General features: G+C 33.0%; 1 protein-coding gene across 9 annotated transcripts in view; it reads right to left on the reverse strand.

Annotated features, from left to right (window-relative positions):
- Positions 1-25,556, reverse strand: part of MAPK10 (mitogen-activated protein kinase 10) — a 299,188-nt gene that overhangs the window by 135,778 nt on the left and 137,854 nt on the right. For 5 of the 9 annotated variants that reach the window (XM_072810787.1, XM_072810785.1, XM_072810793.1 and 2 more), the window contains exon 3: positions 11,921-11,992. The exons of 2 other annotated variants lie outside the window; for them this stretch is intronic. In XM_072810787.1, the coding sequence (XP_072666888.1) occupies positions 11,921-11,986 (66 nt within the window). In that variant the 5' untranslated portion in view covers positions 11,987-11,992. Of the gene's footprint in view, positions 1-11,894; positions 11,993-25,556 lie in introns of all 9 variants that reach the window. 2 more of the 9 variants (XM_072810789.1, XM_072810790.1) reach the window with 1 other exon arrangement.

The raw sequence follows: 25,556 nt of genomic DNA on the forward strand, positions 1-25,556 counted from the left end.
ATGGTTCAGAAATAATTATAGATTTAGAGTAGTTTATTATTGATTCACATTATTTTTGAAATAACTAATTCCTCCACTGAATATTAATCTCATGTTTAATGAATCAATATTTCTATGTGGATATGAGAATTTTTTTACAAAAACTCAAAGCAAACCTATTTCCTCCCTGTCCCCCATCTGCCAAAAGATTTTAAAGCTAAATTAAAAGAAGCCGTTATTGCTGTTGGCAGTTGGGTAGGCAGTTTGTTAGAGAAGAAATCTGAGTATAATCTGTTCCGTGACAAGACTTCATGTTATGCAGATTGGTAAGAAAGGACTTTGTGCAATGAGTCCCTATCACCAATTAGCTGCTAGCCTATAGCGATGGAATTTTGTGAAGAAAAACATTCTACATTACTGATCTTATTGTGTAGTTGTCCAAAGTCTTGATTGCATTATTCTCAAATTTAATAACCTATATGTCACAAGTACTCCTTCCCCATTTTCATTTGTGCCTGACTGTCCTGTTACTGTTAGTCAGTATCTGAGCAGGAGACATCAAGGTTTAGAAATTTTTAGAGGTTAAGTTTCCTTAGTTTCCTTTGAATGATTTGGCTGAAAATAGTACCAAGCCAGTACTTAACAGCTGTGAAACCTTAAGCAAGTCGTTTTATTCTTTCATTCATTTATTATTTATGTTCTGCGTGGTTCCAAAAGGATTTATGCAGAACACCATCAAAGATACGGGAATAAAAAAAACATTAAATCCAGTTTAGGAAGAGATCTCAAATAAAGCAGGCTGGAAGATGACAGTTTTACCAGAAGGCTTACATTACAAATATCTACTACTTTGAGCACAAAACAATGTCATTCTTCCACCAAGCCAAAAGGAAAAAATAGTGACAACAACAACAAAACACAATGAATGGCAAGTTTTGATTCATTAATCTCATAGAATATATCATACCAGTTCACAGGCAAGATATAATTTCTCAAGTACTTAACTTCAGGAAGAATATGTTTAATAGTTTTTTATATAATAACTTTGAGAATCAAATATCAGGCAGTCAATACAATATTGTTAATCAAAGACATAAAAATATATTTCATATGATTTATGTGACATCAGCTTTCAATAATTCAACAGGAGAAAGAAAGGTAAAGCAGTATTAATGGCTTATCTACTAAAGGTGAACTTTATATTCTGTTAAATACTATATTTAACACTAACTACAGGTGAAAAGAGTGGCATACAGAGTTGTTCATTGGCTCACAGTCTTAGAACCATTAATTAGTGGTGTCAATAAATATAAATTAAAGTAAAAAAATATATAAATTAAAGTTTATTCGATTCCAAAATGTGTGCTCTTATTTTTTTTTTTTTTTACTAATCCATTCACTAGGTGAGCTAAAATAATTTAGAACAATTACATGGTTTTCTTATGATAAGGTGGGCTATAGGAATAGGGCTTAGAAAATCAAGAGAAATTAATTAATAGCATGCCCTTCCCTTATATTCATCAGTTGTCTCAGACTGGAGTTTGAACTTAACTGAACATTACATAATTTAGGGTTGAAGTAGACAGTGCTGGTGAGGGAAAGCTGGACTTTCAGAACTGCTTTAAAAGTTTTAAGGTCTGATGTATTCATTTGTTAAATATATATTGATCACCTACTATATGCCAGGCCTATTGAAGATGCTATGGATACAACATTGATCTATCTCAATACGATAGCCAAGATAAGTTAGCTACAAAATGCATCTCTAGAAAATTAACTGGCCAATCTGTTGGATATTATTTTAGTATTGTTATTTGGATACTGAAAAGTAACTGCCACAAGGTGGTGATTGTGCTTTTGGCACAAATAATATTGAGCTATTCATTCTCATAGTTATGACTAGAATTTTGAGTTGCTTCATGATGCTATTCCAAGACAGCTATTTAAACTCAGCAGAAACCATACCTCCTATTCCATTTGTAATGGCAAAAAAGGCATGTGTTCAATCCATTTTAAATCTGAATCAAATTATTTACATATGAGTTTTAAAGGAGGAGATTTGAGACAATACTTAATGATATTTAGGATTAGATTTTTTTCTGTCAAGAGCATATTTTCTCCACTCTGTTTCTTAAAGTGTTACTTTCTAAGGAGGATTACAGCCTGAAATGTATATGACTTTTATATTGGTTGCCCAGAGTCGGATACTCTGTGGACTCAATGGCTTATAACAAATCAATAATGAAATAATAACTTTAAGACTTAAATTGTTTAACCATTATTTTCAATTATGTGAAAAAAACACATGGCAGTAATCAAAAATAGAGCAGGCATGGCTTCTGCCTCCTGCTATTTATATATGAAGGAAGAAAGCTAGTACTGCTTCAAAGCTATGCATCAAGCTAGTATTAGGACCAGACACTGTGCTGGGTTATAATATATCATTTCACATAAGACCTTATATTGTCCTTTTTCCAATTGAGAAATCCTAGACTGAGAATTTCAACAAAGAATAAAAATCCAGTTTTTATCTTAGAGTCCTGACTGTAAGTCTTGGTCAAGCTTTTTTACAATCTTACACTCAGTGTGTTTATTTGTAGAATGACAGCAATAAACTGCTTCTTTTCATTAGTGAGAATATTAAATGAGATAATCTATATAAAGCTCTTAGTATAGTATAAGCTTATAAAAAAAACCCTTAATGGTTTATTATTATTATTATTATTATTATTATTATTACTATAATTATTATTGAGAAGTTAGAAAGCCTTTTAAAGACACATAGCTAATTAGCAGTTTTAGAATGCTTTTAACAAAAAATGGGCTTGAACTGTAGTGCTATTCCAAGACACTATGATATTGCTATACAGTTAATATACAACCAATAGGTTTGAGAATGGTCAGGTAATAGAATATTTTTCTGTGTTTTCATTTGTGGCAAAAACATTGTTCCATGACTATTCCTGTGCTCCAATACATTTCCATGCCTTCCTCTGTAGTTCTGTTGGAGCCACGTGATGAATTCTGGCCTGTGAACTACAGTAGAAATGGCAAAGGTTTGCTAAATGCAGGGACATTTGGGGAATGTGCCACCACAATCCATCTCTTTCCACACTCTGATGTCTTAGTTGGCACATCACAAGATGGCAAGAGCTTAAATTCGTAAGTCACAAGGTGGCTGAAGCCAAAATTCCCGAGTCACCAGATAGGGAAGAGCCCTTTGCTGACCTGTTCTAGACACTGTATAAAAAGAAATAAACTTTTGCTCTGATAAGTCCCTGAGACTTGAGGTCTATTACTGCAGTATATTCTTCACTCAACAAATACTTATTTTCGTCTTACAATGTGTCGGAAAATGTTCTAAGCACCAAGAATATAAGGTTCCTGTCCTCAAAGAGCTTAATATTAAGTTCTTCTTTACGAATCAAACTTGGAATTCTGACTTCATTGCCACAATGATCTAACCTACTAAACTAATGACACAGAATTCTACAATTCTTATTTACATATTTCCAGCTTGTCTATGATAAAGAAAAAAAGTATAAAATAGGCAATAATAAGTGGTATTATAGAATCAAGACAGGAGGGACGCCTGGGTGGCTCAGCAGTTGAGTGTCTGCCTTTAGCTCAGGGCGTGATCCTGGTCCTGGGATCGAGTCCCGCGTCGGGCTTCCTGTGTGGAGCCTTGCTTCTCCCTCTGCCTGTGTATCACCATCTTTCTCTCTGTGTCTCTCATGAATAAATAAATAAAATATTTTAAAAAAAGAGTTAAGACAGGAAAAATTTTCCAGGTTAATAAATAATAGTTCATTTTTCAAGAAACTCTTTCTCAGGGTAGGAGTAAGAGGCTATATTCCCATAGAAGGACAGTAAAAAATCATTTAGGAATCCAAACATTTACAAGTTATCTAAATTTCACTGAGTTATCTATAAAACAATATCTGTATTTTTTAGAAGAGGAAATTTGAGTTTATAAAATGATATATTTAAAAATGGACACTAGAACCATTTTCATATATGTAACAAAGAGCACTATTCTTAAATCCAAATGATATATATATGATTCTCCCAATGCATAATTATAAAAAGATCTAATCAGTACCTAAATCTAGTAGTTCCGTATTCTCCAAAGTTGGGTTTTCATCTATTTAGATATGTACTTTTGTAACTACCTTAAGCTTTTTTTGGAATGAGTTAGAGATGTATAGGGTATATAATCAAATAAATATTCACCTTTAGAGAAGATGAATGAAAGAAGAGTTAAATGACACATTCCAGATTGGAACTGGTTTTATAATTCATGATCTAAGTTAGCATTATTCTTCTTAACCTACTAAAAAAATCCAGGCTTTGTTTATCATGTACCCCAACCTCAGATATTATCTGTACAGAAAAGCAAAATTATCACTTAATGTATTATCCAAAGTCTCACATAGAATTAAAATAGTGTATTTAAGGAATGATTGATTACTTAACACTATATAGATCAAAATAGAATACCACGTTGATGCTTTTCTTGCAGAGCATGATTTATTGTACACTGAAAACCACAGATAATTCTGGGATACTTTATAGCACAAATATTTTTAAAGATGTAGGCATTAAGTTCATTTAACCTGATTAATACTTCAGTCATAATTGAACTTACAGTACTAAGTTACATTTATTAAGGTTAAGATCATTCAATAAGAAGTCAAGTTCAATATTTTTGTGCCTCAAGCAAACTAAACTCATACCCACAATTAATCAATACAGGAAAGTTCATCATTACAGAACCAAATCTTAAGATATTTACCTTTTTTTAATCTTTGTAGCATAATTGAATCTATTCATTAACTCAGATAATTAATAAATCATTAGAAAAAAAAACCCTGCCCAACGTAAAAGACACAAATTTAACACTAAATTTATTCTTTTGAAATTTGCTGCAGCCATTGTCACATGTGGGCATATGGAAAAAAAAAAGCTAATGTTAAGCATCATGAAACGTTCATTCATAAAAATAGATATGTTAGTTATCCTCAGATTATAGATATCTTAGTGATTTACTTCATGATTCAAGATGTACCATGTTTTTACAATAATTACAGCAATTACAATAATGTTTGCTATGTCTTTAACAATTTGCCTATGGACAGTCCATGCGCTAAGGCATATATATTGGGATTTTTTTAATGTATGCAAAATTAAATGCAATGTATAAAAGCAGATAAAGAAGAAAGAGTTGGCTTCCTCAAATAATACACAGGAGAAAAATTCTTAAAAGGAGAAACTAAGGTAAAAAAATTTCTTTCCCTATTACATGAAAAACTAAAATAATAAAGGAAAAATTTATCAGTTTTTATACCTCAAAATCATAGCCATTCATTTATGACATACCAAGAACTTTAAATATATCCATGCCCAAACTACTGATTCCCTTAAACTATATTTCTAGGAAGTCAGTGTCTAAATTGATGTTTTGAAGTGGCAGACAATCTCCCCCAAAGTCTAAAATATACAAACAATGCCATTTATTTCACAGGACACCAAAAATGGTTTTTAGTTTGGTTTAATGGTTCCTTTGTATTGTCCCATCAAAATACCTTTTCCTTTGTTGCTCTATTCCTCTATGTTAGTATTAAAGTCTTTCAATCTAAGATGGCCAGCTAATGAAGTGTAAAAATTTTAACCAGATGATTTCACTTTCTTTGAAACAGAAACACATAACCCTATTAAATGGTATAGAGTTGAGCAAATCAACTTCAAATTCAATATGCCTGAAAACCAAAGAACCGTTGTTTGTTTGTTTAAACCATATAACTCTGGCATCTGGTTTAATGATATTTTTTAAATGTACTAAGTACTATGATCTGAACATATCACTTAAAACTAAACCATTCCAAAAAAAAATAAAAATAAATAAATAAATAAATAAAAAAATAAACCATTCCATGGGCATTCCAGAATACCTATCTTTAGGTTTAATTATTTCCAGATGTATAAAAAACTCTAAAAAGTGAATGCAGCCCATAAAATATTTGTTAACATCCTGAAATTTCTAAAGATCAAAGGAGGAAAACATCTGAATACTAAAAAATAATAAATTAGAAGTGATCAGCAATTTTGCTAAGAGTAAATTTTCATCATCTGTAGCTAAGAAAATTATTACATATACACATAATGCTTTTATTATACAGACATTAGAGAAATAAAATAAAATGTAATTAATTAGTCAAGTTGTCCAGCAGTATTTTATATCTGTTTACAAAAAACACGTTTTAACTAGAAAAAAAATTAACATTCTCAGTCTCAGCCAACATGTCTAATAAGGTTTATACCAAAAAACAGTAAGAGCTCAAAAAGACAGTGAAGAACAATTTGATAACAACCTCACAATGAAACTATTTTTGTCATATCCTCAGTAATATTTTCGATTTTATATATCACAAACATCTTTTGGAATTTATATAAAAGTTCTTTTTTTCTACCAGTGACCAATAGAATCTTAAGCTTCTTTGCATTTAATCATAGTCTGTTGGTTATTGTTATATTTAACTGCTACTCACTTCAGTAAAAACACTGAGAACCAATAGAAGATTTCAAAAAGTTCATAACAGGACTGGAGAAAGACCTTCCAGTATAATAGTTGAGATTTCCAACTCCAGAATAAAATATAATTGGATTATATCTTTGATAATTAATACTGTTGTGAAGATTAAATGAGGTAAAATCTTAATAAAGTCTTCTTCAATACTATCAGGGTTTTGGTTTTTTTCTGACTCATTCTTTAGCACATAGCTATTGCCTAGGTTTTTAACTCAGAGGAATAGGTTTTCAAGTTATAAGCCCAGCCACTGTCCAGCATGCTTTAGACTAGACAGTGTGTTCTTTGAGGACAGTAACCATATCATTCATCCTGTATCCCTAGTTTTTACAAGTTGCAGGTTTATATTATAGGTACTCAGTTAAGATGTATTGTATACATACATGATAGAATCAATCAATAATTAATCAGTCAGTACATAAATATCTCCTTGCATAAAAAATGTAAGGACACAGAAAGAGTTTTGTTGTCATAGCCAGAAAGAACCTCAATAGATTCAGTCTCTTTATTTCTAGTTCTACTTAAATTTATAATTCTTGATTCATTAATTTGAACTCTCTGCGAAAATACAAAATTAAGAAAACATTTTAAGTGACTCATAACCAGCACAAGCATCAGTAACATTTAGAGAGGACAGTAAATTAATAACATTTAGATAATTGTTAGGTTGACACTGATTTGTAATAGCAAAATAACCAAAATGCAATTAAATCTATTAATGTACACTTATAAAATGTTAGATGCTGAGCAATTGACTTGATTTTGAAAAGCAAGTAAACGAATTTCTACTTGGGAAATGGTGTTTCTCTATTAAGTTTTATTTACGCTCTTGTATTCAAGAGGCATTTATGGAACATCTACAGAATTAAGGTAGATTTCTGGACTTGGAAATCAAAGATGAGATTGCCCTGGTCCTGGCCCCGAGGGAGTCACCATTAAGAGGGGAAAACACAAGCCTGTACAACTAATGGTCATGCACTTCAGGATGTAATAAATGCTATAGATTCCCATGGACATGCATGGGGTTTCCAAAACACATTTTTGTGTGTATATATTCCTTGGTTAAAATCCTGACTCATCTGTTCAGTACAACAGAGTTCCAAAAATAGCACTTTTTACAGATTTTTTAATAATTTGAAAAAAATGAAATTAAACAGCTCTGTAATTCTCTGTTGAATTGAGAAAAGAAAGCTAAGAAGGCCTACCTCTTTCTCAGGAGGATCCAGAGTGTTTGCACTTTCAATTCCCTATCAGTCTATATTTTTAAAGGATTCATAATAGTCCAAACTAAAGATTATTCTTTTATTGTCTAACATTACAAAGACAAATTTCTCCCCAGAATATAATGAGAGATCTCTTGCCTGCAAAAAGTGCTTGTTGGAATTTAAAAAGAAAAGAAAAGAAAATTCAATAGTAGCTAAAAAATTCAATGACTCCCATGTTCTTCATATGATTCAACTAAAAAATAAGATTAACACTATTACAGATAATGTACATATTCCCTGTTGATAACTATCTGGGCAATTTTGTTCTCTATATTTTCTGTAACTTCTTATTGATAACAAATGAAAAAATTGGAAATATAACATAATATAAAAAAATCACAGATTAAGGCTCAAGAGACCTGGATTCTGAAAATACTTGATCACTTGACAAGTTACTTAAGATCTTTGTTCATTCTGTCTGGCAGGAAGTTGGGAGTGACCTAACCCTGCTGGTGGGTAAACACCACAGCATACCAAGAATGTGTGAGATGTCTCATAAAATAAGAAGCTTCCAAAAAACATAGTTTGAAAGTAAATCCCAGTAGATAACTCTGCCTCTAAAAAATGAATACACTCTTTTCTCTAAATTACTAGAGCAGTAAAGCAGGCAGAGCTACAGAAAAGAAAAGTAAATAAATAAACATTATCAAATAAAAATTCTACATGGAAAGTAAATAAAATGCTCTGAGTCATGACCAGCAACATTCTGCTTGCTATATTTTTAGATTTTTTTGAAGTTATCAAATATGCATGTATCTAGATACCAAAAGCTCATAGTAAGCAGAAAAAGATTCAGTCATTAATAAAGTTCATGCTTCACTTCTCTTTATTCCTTTGCTTTCAAAGAACTCTTACTAGAAATAGACATCCTGCATCTGCACCAAAATATTGGGAACCGATATAAAAAATAACTTCAACCCACACAAAGACTCTGGATTTAAAAATATAGCATAAGTTTTAAGACCTTTTTTACTGATAATTTTTGAAGTTCAGATTTAATCTTGAGATATGTAAAGCTTGAATTAGTTCTTGTGGTTTGTTTTATAAAGTTAATGCCTATAGTAAATAGGCTCATGGAAGCTAATGAAATAGCATGCAGTCATATAGCTTGCAAGGGGTAGGGCCCAGATATTCTACCCCAAAATTCAGGCCTGCTCATTTCAACCAAAGAGCAGTCATAGTTGCAAACCAAACATGTCGCCATTCATTGATTCATTACCCAAATATTCAGGGAGAGCCCATGCCATGCTATGTGCAGAAGAGACAAAATTCCAATAGTGTGTTGGGTAAATATTCAACAACTGCAGGGAGGGAGGAGACTAATTGTATTAATTGCTTATTTACATAATGTACATACTCCTATAATAACAGACTTCAATCTACCAGCCTCTTTTCACTGAACTTTGAGTTGGGGAGAGAGGTGCAAAATCAACTCTTGTGAGCCTGTGTGAGCTGGCTCCAGCACACCACTGCAAAAAATTCCTGCCCATGTGAGAAATGCATTTTAGTAGAGAGAAACAACATACTGGTTATATATATGGTATATCAAAACGTGTTATGGAGGAAACAAAATAAAGGCTGGGAAGTTGGGTAGGCAGAGAAAGGAAGGGGCAATTTTAAATAGAATAGTGAGGAAAGATTCCCTTAAAAAATGACATTTGAGCAAAGCCCTGACAATGGTGGAGGAGTGGGCTAAGGAGGAAGAGCATTTCAGTGAAGGGGTCTCTAGGTGGCTATATGATAAAGGTAATTATTTTAAGAATTTTGGTTTTTACCATTAAGTGAAATGGGAAGACATTGAAAGGTTTTTCTGTTTTGGTTTGGTTTTAACCGAGGGATGATATGATTTCACTTATACTTTTCAAAATATTGCCCTTGTTGATGTTTTAAGAATAAACCATTTTGGGAGTGAGCAAATGTGGAAGCTCTGGTAATAATCCAGGCAAGAGGTGATAGTAGGCTGGATCAAAGAAGTAGTGGAGAGAATGTTGAGAAGCAGTGAGATTTCAGATATATTTTGAATGTAGAGCTGTAGAGCCAACGGTATTTGCTGACAAACTGAATGTGAAGTGTTGTCCAAAAGATGATTCCAAAGATTTTATCCTAAGCAAGAGGAAAGGTGAATTCAGCACTTACTGAATTAGAGCAATTTTGGAAGAAAGATCAGGAATTTGGTTTGGTGTATGCAGAGTTTGATTTGCCTATTAGACATATAAGCAAAGATGTAGAATAGGTAGTTAGGCAAGAGTCTAGTTTTGGGGAGAGATTTGGACTGGAGATAAAACTATGGAAGTAGTCAAGATATTGTTAATACTTAAAACAGGAACTCAATTGGAGCACCAGGTGAATGAATGTAAATTTTTTTAAATTTTTATTTATTTATGATAGTCACAGAGAGAGAGCGAGAGGCAGAGACATAGGCAGAGGGAGAAGCAGGCTCCATGCACTGGGAGCCCGACGTGGGATTCGATCCCGGATCTCCAGGATCGCGCCCTGGGCCAAAGGCAGGCGCTAAACCACTGTGCCACCTGGGGATCCCATGAATGTAAATTTATTTAGCTATTTAATAAATACATATCCCAGCACTATTCTCATTGCTCTGCAAATATTAACTCATTTAATTCTCATTACCCTAAAAGGTAGATACTATTATTTTACTCTTTTTAAAGTTTAGACACTAAAGCACAAAGAAGTTAAGTAACTTGCCCAAGGTCATAAGTAAATGGCTAATAAGTGATAGATTTAGAGTTTCCAACCAAGGCTGTCCAGTTCCAGGATTCTTATTATAGAAGAGAAGTTATGTAAAGGCCTGAGGTAGCCAGCATTACAACATTTAGAGGTCAGGGAGGTGAAGCAGATCAGATCAGTAAATCCTATTCTTTTTTTTTTAAGATTTTATTTATTTTTTCATGACAGACAGAGAGAGAGAGGCAGAGACACAGGCAGAGGGAGAGGGAGAGAAGCAGGCTCCATGCAGGGAGCCTGACATGGGACTCGATCTTGGGTCTCCAGGATCACACCCCGTGCCAAGGTGGCACCAAACCACTGGGCCACCGGGGCTGCTCCTAGTAAATCCTATTCATAGCATGTAACACATTTTACTCTCCCATAGAAATTCTACTTAATGCTTAGAGAGAATAGGTTTGCCAATGTTTCTTTATGATTTTTTTTTTACATTTTCTGTAATAAGCACATGTTACTTTCAGAATCAGAAAAGACTACATTAAAATAATAGAAGGTGCAGAGTTATTTTTTAAACTTTGTTTTAAAGGATGCATATCACTCCTGTTTACAGCACAGCTCAATGAGAAGATAACAATGAAAATCATTACAGAAAAACTGAATTGCTTCATCCTTAGGGCATGAGTAAAGTCACTATATAACTTATTATCCAAAAAACAATCCTGAGAGTAAAAGGGAGCACTATTAATTACAACATAACAGCAGGCTGAAGTTAGAATTACCCTAAGCATAACGGTAGAGTAGGCAGAGGCACCCCAGGTAACCTCTTTTTCTTAAGAATAGAATGTATGTGAATACAGGAGAGCAGACTCTTATCTGGTCCATGCACACTACTTTCTTACTATGGTTCATTGTAGGTTAAATATACCTTTATTTGCTGTTATTGTTGTTTACCTTTTTACTAATTATCAGTTAGCACTGGGCATCAAAAAACAAACTGAGAACCCCTGGCATGTTATTATCTGCGGGTATTGAAGATCTGCTATAGAGGGCTCATGAGTCCTTATGATGAGGAACAATAATACAGATGTGCTATTTCGATGATTCAAGCTACATTTCAAGTACTAGGAAAGACATTAGTGACCTTAAGTATAAATAAAATCCAGTAAGAAATCAATTTACACAGTGATTAAATACTATATTTATAATCATTAAAAAGAATTATCTTCATTCCCATTCTAACAAGTGAACTGGAACAGAAAAAACATTTAACCATTCACTTCTTATTCCCAAGTTATTTTTAATACTACATAAACCCTAACTTGGTGTGTAATATATACAAGCTGAAATGCAAAATGGAAATACAAGGGAATATACTGTACCTTGTTTTACCTGTAAGAACACACACCTGACAAAAGGCAATTTTCACATCCAAGGTTGGTTCACTGCAGTAGTACAATAAATGGAGGCTCATAAATACCTATAGAAAAAGGGGGCGTATGAATTTCCAAATCACCTATTGTTCATTATTTAATAGTATAAATTTTAATATAATTTGAGTTAAACACAAGGTGTCATGCATAACATATATTTGGCATTATCTGTATCCAGACTAGTATTAGGTACTTTTCATAAATTATAAACATTAAATAATAAAATAAAGTAAAAATTTTCTATTTTTATAATGATTAATACTATCATAATCATAAAGATTTGATATAAAGAATTGAATATACTTAATAAGTTAAAGTTTAGAACATCTTTTTTTATAGCACTTTCAGTTCTAGGCATCTAACTTTAAAAATCTCAAACATATGCTCAAAAGCATATATGTAAGGATGTTTATCATAGAATAGAGGGACTCTTAAATAAACTATAATTGATAATAGAATTATATACAAGCCTTGGAATAATTGAATTCGAGTTTAAGGTATCAGCATAGATAAATTTTTCAAACATGATGTTGAGTGGGATAAAAGCAAGTTTCAAAAGGGTATGAAGATCACTGACTTATTAACATAAAAATTTTAAATATACAAAATTACGTACATTGCTTTGTTATACGATCACAAAACCAAAACTGAAATAAATGGGCACTACGTTAACATCAGTTTAATCTTGGAGGTTAAGTACAAAGATTTCAATTATATTACTTTCCATATGTTGGAAATATTTTATAGTTTTGTAAAGGAGAGGATTAAATCAATCATTTTTTAAGGAGAGGATAAAATAATGTAAAGGTGGTAATGCTAAATTAGGTACTTATTTGAGTATGATGAAGCAACATCAGAGAAATCCAACTGAAACCTTTTCAGTTCAGTTAAGCACACTTTACTGAATGTTTATTGTGTGCAAGACACAATTCTGTGAGCTAAACAATCTTAAAACCACAATTGACAAGAGACTTCTGTTTCTGGCAATATGAATGATTAGATATCCTGAAAACCACTTTTCAGTGTAAAAGTCCTAAAAAAGTTAGAAAAAATATACAAAGTATTTTTTAATGCATAACTGATCTGCCAAAAAAGAAAAGAAAAAAATTATAAGAGATTGAAAATAATGCGAAAGAATTCATGCAGAGAAGTAAAAGAGCTGAAGCTGTCACTTGTACCCAGGCCAACTGGTGATGTCTGAAGATGAGGACTTTAGTTTTTAAAGAGTAGCATGTAGGGCAGCCCAGGTGGCTCAGCGGTTTAGCACTGCCTTCAGCCCAGGGCATGATCCTTCACCCAGGATCCAGTCCCAGGTCAGGCTCCCTGCATGGAGCCTGCTTCTCCCTCTGCTGTGTCTCTTCCTGTTTCTCTCTCTCTCTCTCTCTCTGTGTCTCTCATGAATAAATAAAATCATAAATAAATAAATAAATAAATAAATAAATAAATAAATAAATAACATGTAGAGCCCAGGAAACAAAGCTTAGAACCTATCTATGGTAGGAAGTCACATTGAAGACACCACACTGAGCTTAATAGAGGAAATTTTTTCATTTGTTTTTTCTATTGACTTGATGAGGTACATTCACAATAGTTCTGAATAGCTTTTTTAATTATTTAAATTAAAATTAGTTAACATCCAGTGTAGCACTGGGGTAGAATTAATGAGATTCATCCAGTGCTCATTCCAAAAAGTGCTCTCTTTAATGCCCATCACCCATTTAGCCCATCTCCCATACACCTCCCCTCCAGTAACTCTCAGTTTGTTCAATAGAAGTTTTAAGCAAACCTTAGGAAAGCTAGCAACACAATCCCAGGAGTCTGAATTGCAAGAAAAAATACATAGGAATTGACAGATTTTTTAAATTTCAAAAAGAATGAAAGGGCAAGAGCATAGAAGACATTCCTGAAGAAAAGAGAGTGGGTGTTTTGTCTGTGAACGTTAGGAGGGTACAAAGCTGCAGTAAGAAAACATATGAGAGATTGATGCAGATAGACCTATAAATTAATAAAGAGCCAAGAACAGACACACACATAGGTGGAAGCCTGATTATGTTAAAGTCTGCATTGCAGATATTTGGGGAAAGAAGAAACTATGCATTAAATAATGCTGAGACAATAGGTAATGCATCATAAATACAGAGTGCAGAGGGTGGGGAGGAAGCACACCCCTGTTGAAAGACAATTCTCTAATTAGGTCTTTCACATTCTGGCATGTCTTGCAAACAGAAGCACCGGCTGTCATTATTCCAGACTATCTTCTCAAGGGTAATTATATAGCAAACAATCTTGGAAGACAGAGATACTATCTCTCTCTTGAACAAAGAGCAAGTTTGATCACTCGCCAGTATAATAAAAAAATGATGTTTCTCTGGGGCAAGCCGTGCTTATTGCCAATTATAAAGATTTGGGTTCCTTATGCTTGGAGTTCCACTTCTATAGCGGAACCCACTATATATGCAGTAGTCACCTGACTTTCTTTGAATCACCCTTTGGAATTGGGGCCTGAGGAACTACCACGAATATTGACATTCTAGCTACTGCTATTAATGTGAGTAATAAAGACCAAGAATCCATGTCAACTTCAAGCTGCATGGTGGAGTCTTGTATGTTTGTTTCATTATTATTTTTTTATAGCCTACATATATGAAATGCCATTTGATATGTTAAATATTTGTCAAAAAATTCAAGTGACACAAGGAACGAGTGGTCATTTATTCTTTTGCTGGGAGTTGCTCTGTAGGCACAAATGCCTGGAACCAAAACATTCATAAAAGCCATTGATGGGAAATGATCTTAAAGAGAAATGCCAAGGAGGGTAAAGCAGGAAGAACAGAAGAAACTGTGCTTGATGATAACATTAAACTACTGAATTAAAAATTCTGGAACTTTTCTACTTCTAGACTTCCTGAAGAAGGTAAACCTCCCCCATAAAATAATTACTAAAATATAATCAGAAAAGTAAAAAATAAAACAACTTCTCAAATTTTAGTCTGTGAGATTATTTTATCGTATCCATGAGATTTCCATAAAATTTATGTATTATTTTTGCCAAGTACATCTACTTTGTTTAAAATTTTAAATTTAGTTTTACACCAGGTATAGGGCAGCCTGGGTGGCTCAGCAGTTTAGCGCCACCTTCAACCCAGGGCCTGATCCTGGGGATCCGGAATTGAGTCCCACGTCCAGCTCCATGCATGGTGCCTGCTTCTTCCTCTGCTTGTGTCTCTGCCTCTCTCTCTCTGTCTCTCATAAATAAATAAATAAAATCTTAAAAAAAAAAAGAGTCAGGAATCCCTCCTGACAGTGCCACTTAAAAAAAAATAACAGGTATAATTTACACACAGTAAAATGAACAGTTCTTTAGTGTATAGGTTGATGAGTTTTGACAAAAGCCCATATCCATGTAACTCACATTTCAGTGAAGATAAAAAATAGTCTAAAAACCCCTTTGCTCTTTTCTAGACAATATTCCCCAACCCTGAGGCAAACAATGGTCTAACTTCTTTCATTATAAATTAGTTTTTCTTGTCCTAGAACTCATATCAATGAACATACAATATACACTCTCTTTGGTTGAACTTCTTTTGCTCAGTAATATGCTTTTAGTATTCAGCCATATTGGCATAAGTTTTACTAATTATTCATTTTATGGCCAAGTTTAATGCATCACAGGGTGCTTGTCCATTCTGCTTTAGGTCATTTGAGGTGCCTCTATTTTTTAATGTTATTAATAATTCCGCTATGTATATTTATGTACATGTATTTTTGTTAAATATGTTTTCATTCCTCTCATGAAAAATAGCATGCGAAAAAATTGTTGGATCGTGAGATTAGGAATATGTTTTATTAAATTTTGAAAAACGGGCACATTATCAGGCACATTATCAACTTGCAGCAATGTATGAAAATTCAATTGTTTTACCTCCCTGCCAACATTTAGTGCTGCCAGTTTTTTAAATTCTAATTATTCTAGTGGACATTTAGTAATACTTTGTTATGGTTTTTTATTTCCTTGATTGCTAATGATATTCAGCTTATTTTCACATGTTTATTGGACACTTATTTAACATCTTTGGTTAAATGCCTTTTGAAATCTTGTGCATTTGGTGGTGGACTGTGCATAGGGGGAGGAGGTTATGTGTCTTTTTATTACAAATTATAGAAATTCTTCATTTATTTCAGATAAAAGTTTTCTGTCAGATACATATATTATGAATATCCTCTTTCAGTCTGTAGCTTGCATATTTAATTTAAAAATGCTGTCTTCTAGTAATACTTAATTTTATGAAATTATTTTATCATTTATTTTTCTTTTATTAATAGTGTTTTCTTGATTCTATCAAGGGATCTTTGACCACACCAAGTTTAGAAAGATATTCTTCCACATTTTCTTCTTGAAGCTTTACATTGTTCACTCTACTTTTAGGAATATGGTCTACTTCCAATTAATTTTTTTTAAGATTTTATTTATTTATTCATGAAAGACACACAGAGAGAGGCAGAGACATAGGCAGAGGGAGAAGCAGGCTCCATACAGGGAGTCCAATGTGGGACTTGATCCCAGGACCCCGGGATCACGCCCTGAGCCGAAGGCAGACACTCAACCACTGAGCCACCCAGGCGTCCCTACTTCCAATTAATTTTAATCTATGGTGGGATTATATGTTAAGGTATATATTGAGGTTCATTTTCTTCCTTATAAATAGCCAGTTGTTCAAGTATTCATGGTCCTAAAATTTCCCATATTGAGTTGCCTTGTTCCCTTAGCCAAAAAAATCAATTGGCTATACAAGTGTTGATCTATTTCAGGACTCTATTCTGTCCCATTGACCTACTGTCTGTATTTACACGCATATCATTCCATCTTGATTACTGAGTTTTATTGTAAGTTCTTCAAATGAGGTAAGTTCTCCATTTTTTTTTCTTTTTATTTGGAAGATTCTTTTAGGTCTTTGCATTTCCACATGGACTTTAAAATCAGCCTGACAGGGCAGCCCCGGTGGTGCAGCGGTTTAGCGCCACCTGCAGCCCGGGGTATGATCCTGGGGACCCGGGATCGAGTCCCACATCGGGCTTCCTGCATGGAGCCTGCTTCTCCCTCTGCCTGTGTCTCTGCCTCTCTCTTTGCTCTCTCTGAATGAATAAATAAATAAATCTTAAAAAAAAAAAAAATCAGCCTGACATTTCAAAAAAAATTTTTTTTTAACTTTCTGGAATTTGATTGAGAATGTATTAGAACTATAGATTGCTTTGGGAAGAAAAATATCTCAACAATATTGGATATTTTTATCCATAATTATAGTATATTTGCCCATTTATTTTAGTTCTAATTTACCTCAGGAATGTTTTGTAGTTTGCAGTGTATAGATCTTGTATGTTTTCCTTTAAGTTTATTCTTTAGCATTTACATCTTTGATGCTAATGTAAATGGTATATTTTTTATTTCCATTTCCGAAAGACTTATTTTTTAAAATAATGTTAATTTTTGTAAGTGACCTTGTATTCTACCACATTGCTATACTCATTTATTAAAACGAGTAAATATTTTATAGGTTGTTTAGGATTTTCCTTATACACAGAAAAGTTGCCTTCAAATGAAGATAGTTTTTTCTTTTTCCTTTCCAATCTGCTTTTCCTTGCCTAATTGTTGGCTCCAATCCTATGTTGAATAGAAGTGAGGAGATGCTGATGATCTCTGTCTCTTAATAGGTGTATTTAGTCCGTTTACATTTAAAGTGAATATGAATACTGCTGACATCAAGCCTAACACTGTACTATATGTTTCATATTTTACTCCTGTTTTCATATGTTTCATATGGAAAATATTCTATTTTTCCTCATTCTCAGCCTTCTTAAGAAGAACTGTCTTTTTGTTTTCCATTTTATTTTATCCAACAGCTTACTAGTTATACTTTTTTTAGTGGTTGTTCTAGAGTTATAACCTGCATTTTTAATTTTTAGATACTTTTTTTAGTGGTTGTTCTAGAGTTACTGCATTTTTAATTTTTAGTCATGTAACTTCAAATAATATTATTCTACTTCACATATAATTTAAGAAACTTACAATAGTCTACTTCAATTTTCTCCTCTGGTCCTATGAATGATCGTTGTCATTTATTTTACTTATACATAATACTTTATAAACTCCATAACAGACTGCTATTATTTTTGCTTTAAATAAGCAATTCTATTTGAAAAGAAATTAATATATTACAAAGAAAAGTATTTTATATTTGTTACATATTTTCTCTGTATAGTTCTTTCACAACTTTAATATTTTCTTAAGCAATTATGTTTTTAATGTTATTATAAATGGTATTTTTATTTAATTACCATTTTCCAAATGCTCATTTCCAGCATTTAAAATTTCCATTCATTATTGACTCATTACCTTACAGCATGCATTCAATGGGGAAATGTTCTCCCAGCCATTCTTTAATATTTTCCTTCAGTCTTGTCACAACACTTTATTCATACTTTTAGAACAAATATCTTATAATATTGTAACTGTTTGTTCATATGTCTGATCCATACTACATTATGACCTTCTCAAGGAAAGGGACTATGTTTTATTCATGTTCACAACCCCAGGGCCCAACACTATTCTTAATATATAGTTAGTGTCGAGTAAATGTTTACTGAATTAAAAGGAGAATCAAATGAAAGAAAGCTTCTTTCCTTCTCTAGCACAAATCTAAGTATTTTCATTATCTTTGCATATTGATATCTATAACTTTTCAATTAATTTGATGCTAATAAACTAGGAATGAGGAGTTTGTAGTAGTGGAAGAATGGAAGAGTCCAACACAGCTGACCTCAGAAATGCTACCCAGCAAAGCTGTTTTAGTTCTGTACTGCTGAATTGGGCATGTGGGAAATAATAACATCCAGCCCACCACCTGAAATGAACAATGTATTTTAATTTTTAATGAGTGAATAATCTTGCTATGGGAAGCAAGCATCCTGATCTTTCCTGGTTGCATTATAATGATTCCAAATGTAGCACCATGACTAAGTCACTAAGTCACTGCAGAAACTTCTTGTTCCACAAAGGATCATTAAAAGCAAAAGAATGTTCAGTATGATAATCTCAGGGAATTACAAAAAATAGTTTGGTAATTATATTTCCTGATAGCATGGCAGAAAGCATTTGGCACCATTGCATAGAAACAACATAAATGGCCAGGGAATTGTCTCAATATTAGTCTAAAATGTAATTAGTGACAATATCTTGGTGTAATAGAGGACCCATGAGTAACTTGAAAAGGGAGGGATGATAATTTGGGGAGCTTAGAGCTTTCAATTACTGGTTGTTCCTGTGTGCTCCTTGCTATGTACTATACTGAGTTTCTCTCATTACATGCCTGTATGAATTAATGGTTACTCTGAGCAAAGCAGTAGGCCAAGTTGTATGAATGAGATATACTTAAGAATTTATTAGGTTGAATTGGTGCACAGCAGCTACTATAAAAGAATGTAACTATAATGTGTTTTAATAGCTTAGATCAATATTTAAATTCTTTTGTATTTGAGATGTGCCAACTAAACCACAGGAGGTTTGAGAAGCTTCACAGACACAAAAAATCAGTTCTGGGTAGCTCCAGGCTCCCATGGTTTGTCACTGAATTACAATACCTGCAAGAGAAAACTAAATGAACAATTGATTACAAAAAAATGTTTGGAGATCCAGCACTTTCCAAGTTGAACTAATATGCAACAAACTCATCTGTAAATAATTTTTGCATTTATTACATATCAGACTTATTAACAGATGACTCTCTTAATAGCCTGTAAGCATACGTACAAAATTAGATAATTATTGTTAATTACCAAAAAAAAAAAATACTATGTCCAAAAGAATTCTCCCAGCTATGTATAAAAAAAATGTACATTTAAAAACACAAATAAAAGTAAATATACCATAAAATAAGTAATTATCTTTTTAGCGCTGATAGAGAAAATAGATTTAAATTTAATTTTCTATTAAGAACTGTGCATTTGCTCACTTTAAGATACTATTAAATCTTTTGGTCTATGGACTATCATTTAGAGCAGAAGTGACCCATGGACTAAATTCAACTCACCACCTATTTTTATAAATAAAATTTTATTGGAACAAGGCCATTCATTAGTTTACACATATTGTCTAAGGCTGCTTTCATGCTATAATGGTAGATTTGAGTTACTGTGACAGAAACTATATGGCCTGCAAAGCCTAAAATATTTACTATCCAATTCTTTATAGAAAAGTTTGCCAGGGGCACCTGGCTGGTGGTCAGTAGAGCATGCAGCTCTTGGTCTCAGGGTTGTGAGTACAAGCCCCACACTGGGCACAGAGCTTACTTAAAAAATAAAAACAAATAATTTAAAAAATTAAAATAAATTTTAAAAGGAAAAAGAAAAGGTTACCAACTTCTGATTTAGAGCACTCTCAATACAAATATCTAGAAGCACACCATCAGTTCAGTATAAAGGTAAAAATATTTTTTTTTTGGTAAAAATAATTTAATGTCTCTAATCATAAGTATGTGATAATACTTTCTAATAAATACTTTCTAATAAATACTTTCTAATAAATAATATTCAATATCTAATAATTACTATTTCCTTACAAGTAATCTGTTCTTGTCTATATCAAAAAGCTAAGAATCTCTTAAAATATTGTTCATATAACAACATGATGCTTCCATAGAAATCCTTTGATAAACTTATTTAGCAGGAGTAAAGCAATAGAGACCAGAATGTAAGAGATGAGAAGGAAGCAAATACCTAAGAAATATGAAGGATTATTAAGAGAAAGGACATATAAAATAAGAAATATAAAAACAGGGATGCCTGGATGGCTCAGCGATTGAGTGTCTGCCTTTGGCTCGGGGTGTGATCCTGGAGTCCCAGGATGGAGTCCTACATCAGGCTCCCTGCATGAAGCCTGCTTCTCCTTCTGCTTATGTCTCTGCCTCTCTTTGTGTCTCTCATGAATAAATAAATAAAATCTTAAAAAAAAGAAATACAAAAACAGCAAAATTCCCCAATTCAAGAATTATAATACATACAAACATTTTTAAGTTTTCTTAATATCGGACATAAAGCATTGCTTCTGGTCCAGAAACCTGGTAGTGTTAGCTAACATGGACTCTTAAACATCACAAAACTTTAGATGAGCTGGGTAAACTGTAACAAAAAGTAGTTAATGTGCAGCTGAATTTGCATTAGAAAAGGAAAATTGCCAGTGGTGTTCTGAAGTTGGCTCCTACGATCAGCTTGCAAAAGCTGATTGTGCACAGATTTTCCCAACTCCAAGCTTGATGATACCACTTCAGTAGTTTAAAATTGACTTTGGTGAGAATATTTATACCATAGAAACTGGCAAATGCTACAAACCAAGCTTTCTTCGGAGACCTGATGATTAAACATCTACTAGCACACCCCTGGAAGTTACCAGGTACCAGAAATGAAAGAAGAAACTAAAAGATATATCACAAATTTCCAGAAATATCACACGGAAAATAAATATCACAAGTGAGACTTATCAGATACTATAAAAGAAATATTACTACCACAAGAACTTTATATGATGAAAACAATTGGAAAGACCATAAGTAGGAAGGAATGAAATAGAGAATCAGAATAAGAAACAAGTGCCAGAAGAAATAAGCTATCGCTACAATAAGAAAAATAATTGATAGATTTGAAAATGAAGTAAATAGAAGTTGTGGGAAAAGTAGCTTTTAAATTAAAAGCCTAGGGCAGCCCGGGTGGCTTAGTGTTTTAGTGTCACCTTCAGCCCAGGGCATGATCCTGGAGACGTGGGATTGAGTTCCATGTTGGGCTCCCCACAGGGAGCCTGCTTCTCTCTCTGCCTCTCTCTGCCATTCTCTCTCTCTCTTTCTCTCTGTATGTGTCTCTCATGAATAAATAAATAAAATCTTTTAAAAATAATAAATTAAAAGCCTAATAGGTTGAGCAGGCTAAATAGAAATAGTCAAGTTAATGAACTAGAAAGAAATTCACAAGAATTTATCACATATTAACAAAGAGATGGAAAATGTAAAAGACTGAGAGATGAGATACAGGCAATAGAATAACACAGTCCAAAATAAATATAACAAGATTTTCAGAAGGTACAAAGAAAATTAAATAGAATGGGCAAGGGGAAATATTTGAAGTGATAATGATAATTCTCCTAAATAGTTGAAAAACATAATGAAGTCCTTAGCAGCATAGATAAGAGTAAATCCATGCTTAAAAATATTATGAAGAGCAGCCAGTACAGTGATAAAATCTTAAAAGCAACTAGAGATAAGAGTCAGGAGTCCCATAGAAGAACAATTGTACTGATGAGTATAAAGGTTTTAAAGTAAGAAAAATGGTACTTTAGAAATGTCACTTTAAAACACAAAACAGAACCATAAAAAAAGAGGAAAAAAAGAAAACAGAACAGAACTAACATGATGAGAACAATAAAACATACAAACAAAAAGACCAGCTTATTATTACCAACACATAGTGGAAAGGAAAGTCCTCTAATTTTGATGAGAAAAATTCTAATGATTTTTAAAAAGATTTTATTCATTCATGAGAGACACAGAGAGGTTAGAGGCAGAGACATAGGTGGGGGGAGAAGCAGACTCTCTGCTGGGAGCCCAATGCCACACTCAATCCCAGAACCGGGATCACGCCTTGAGCCGAAGGCAGACGCTCAACCACTGAGCCGCCCAGACACCCGAGAAAAATTCTAATTTTGATAGCAAAAACATCCTATGATTTGCAACTAATTGGAAGAGAGCAATTAACATTAGAGTCACCTTCCTCCTTCACCAAGGAGGGACACAGAAGTCAATCAAGGTAGTCAGCACAAATAATCCCAATACAAAACTATCATCAAAGTAACTTAAAAAAATTCTGCTTAATAGCAAAGAAATAAAAAATAAAATATTATTTTGCTTCTAAAATTCTTGAAGTTTTTTGATGGTTAATGATCAATGCAGAACAGACCTACCCTGCTCTCTTCCACTGTTTCTCTCAATATCTCATTTCATTCATGTCTTCCCAATATAAAATAAGCACTAAATAATGAATTTGTTGAATGAATTTGTTGAATGAATTATTTGTTGAATGAATTATTAGATGTTGCAAATTAAAATTGATATAAACTTTGGGGATAGCTCGACAACAAAATATTAAACTGCTTTAAAATGTATTTAAGATTTAAATAATTCTACACCTAAGGATTTATGCTAAAGATATAATCAAGTATCTGTACAAAGATCAATCTATAAGAATGTTAAACATAGCATTATTCAGAGTACAATAATTGAAAAACTAAACATTCAATAAAAATTATTTTATTTTATTATTTTATTTTATTTGAGAGGGGCAGAGGTGGAGAAGGACAATGGGAGCTGGATAGATAGAGTCTTAGGCAGGCTTCACACCCAGGGCAGAGCCCAATGCATGGCTCAATCTCACGACCTTGGGATTGTGACCTGAGCTGAAATCAAGAGTCAAATGCTGGGGCACCTGGGTGGCTCAGTGGTTAAAAGTCTGCCTTCCGCTCAGGTCCTGGCCCTGCTTCTGCTCGGGTCCTGGGAGTCCCACATCAGGCTCACCGCAGGGAGCCTGCTTCTCCCTCTGCCTATGTCTCTGCCTCTCTCTGTCTCTCATAAATAAATAAATAAAATCTTAAAAAAAATAAAGTCAGATGCTTAACTGACTAAGCCACCTAGGTGCCCCTAATAATAGTATTTTAAAAACATAGCATAATCCCATTTAGCCACTTACAAATCATAATATGTATAAATGTTCACAATACATTATCAAGGGAAAAAACATAACAAAAATGGGTTACGATAAGTCCCCAATCTTTTTAGGAAAATAAATATGAATATAGTTTTAGAGAGATAGAAATATACACATTTTTAATCTTTGCGCTTTTACAGTGAAGATTGCATCTTTTTAATTAAAAAATGCTATTAGAGCATATAGGAAAATGACATGCAAATCTTTCAACTTCTCCCTTTTAACTGAAAGAAAACAGAGCAAGTATCTAAGCAACTTCTTTTCATAGATAAGAAATTTAAGGCCTAGTGATAAATGGTTAGGAAATCTTCCAAATTCAAACGTCATCAGTGAGGCAATAGGACTCAAATCCAAATGTCCCGAATGCTATACAGTAAACACAGATTAAGTTTCTCCAAAACACTGACCAGAAAACATTTTAAAAATATGTTAGAAATAGCCTCTCAGGAATTGATTTTTTTTCTAATTGTACCTAAAATTCATGTACATGGAGCCTGAACCTAGACACAAGTATTTTACTTATTTTTCTAAAATATCCTGTACAGAGTTTCATTAACACAGAGAAACGGGATTTTTTCATCATTTGGAAAAATTAGTAAAGTATTGCTTAAATTAGTTCTAACACTTTTAACAGACACCACCAGTTTAGATCTCACTATCAAACACAAGAAGTATCTTACCCAGGTGAAGTATATAAACCATTATCTTTGCCTAGTTACATCTTTTTCTTCAACATTTCTCAAGACATTTTGCAATTTAAAATGTCAAGAAACTCAGCTCTTCAGTTACTGCATGAAATCCTGTGTACCTACCACCACCACACCTATTATTCTTTTTTTTTTTTAATTTTTATTTATTTATGATAGTCACACAGAGAGAAAGAGAGAGACAGGCAGAGACACAGGCAGAGGAAGAAGCAGGCTCCATGCACCGGGAGCCCGACGTGGGATTCGATCCCGGGTCTCCAGGATCGCGCCCTGGGCCAAAGGCAGGCGCCAAACCGCTGCGCCACCCAGGGATCCCCACACCTATTATTCTATACACAGAATACTCAGCCTCTACTATCCTCATGCTCCACACATCTGTAATCATTTCTAGGTCTCTATGTGTCTGTGTATGAATTATATAATATCTTTTCTAAATATTAGCCAGAGTGAAAGGATGATATTATTTTCCTCACTGATTCTACATTAATAAGATAACATTTATAAAGCATAGAACATAGTGACTTTTACATAAGTGCCATATATGTGTTTCTTATATATACAATTTTATAGATAAATAACATTTCACATCACAGAGAGTAATATATATATAGACTACAATTCCCAAAGAGTAAAAGTAGCAATTAGTGTCACAAACAGAGGCATTTTGATTTTTAGTTAGGACTCCTTATAATATGTGAAGCCTTTTTTAATATTAACCTCATTTCAAAAAGAAAATTCAAATTCCTATCATATGGACTCAATGAAAAATACATATATATTTAGTATCCAATCCATGTCAGATAGCTATACTGGAAAGTCATGTATAATACTGAAGAATTCCAAATAAAAGGCCTAAATCAGTGCCTTTATGGAAGATATAAAATTAAATTATATCTCATAAAATTAAATATCATAAAATTAAAATATTGTACATATACATGTTTATTTCTAAATCCTCGGGGCTAAAATTTTTCCATTAAAGTAACTTTTTAATTTTTCTGAAGATGGACATATAAAAATATATTTATTTTAACACAAATGGTATAATAATATGCCTTCAGCAAGAAAAAAGAAACAAACCTTTAAGCAATTAATTCAAAAGACA

Source organism: Canis lupus, chromosome 33 (assembly GCF_048164855.1).
Source record: "Canis lupus baileyi chromosome 33, mCanLup2.hap1, whole genome shotgun sequence".
In the NCBI taxonomy this organism is placed as follows: Eukaryota; Metazoa; Chordata; class Mammalia; order Carnivora; family Canidae; genus Canis; species Canis lupus.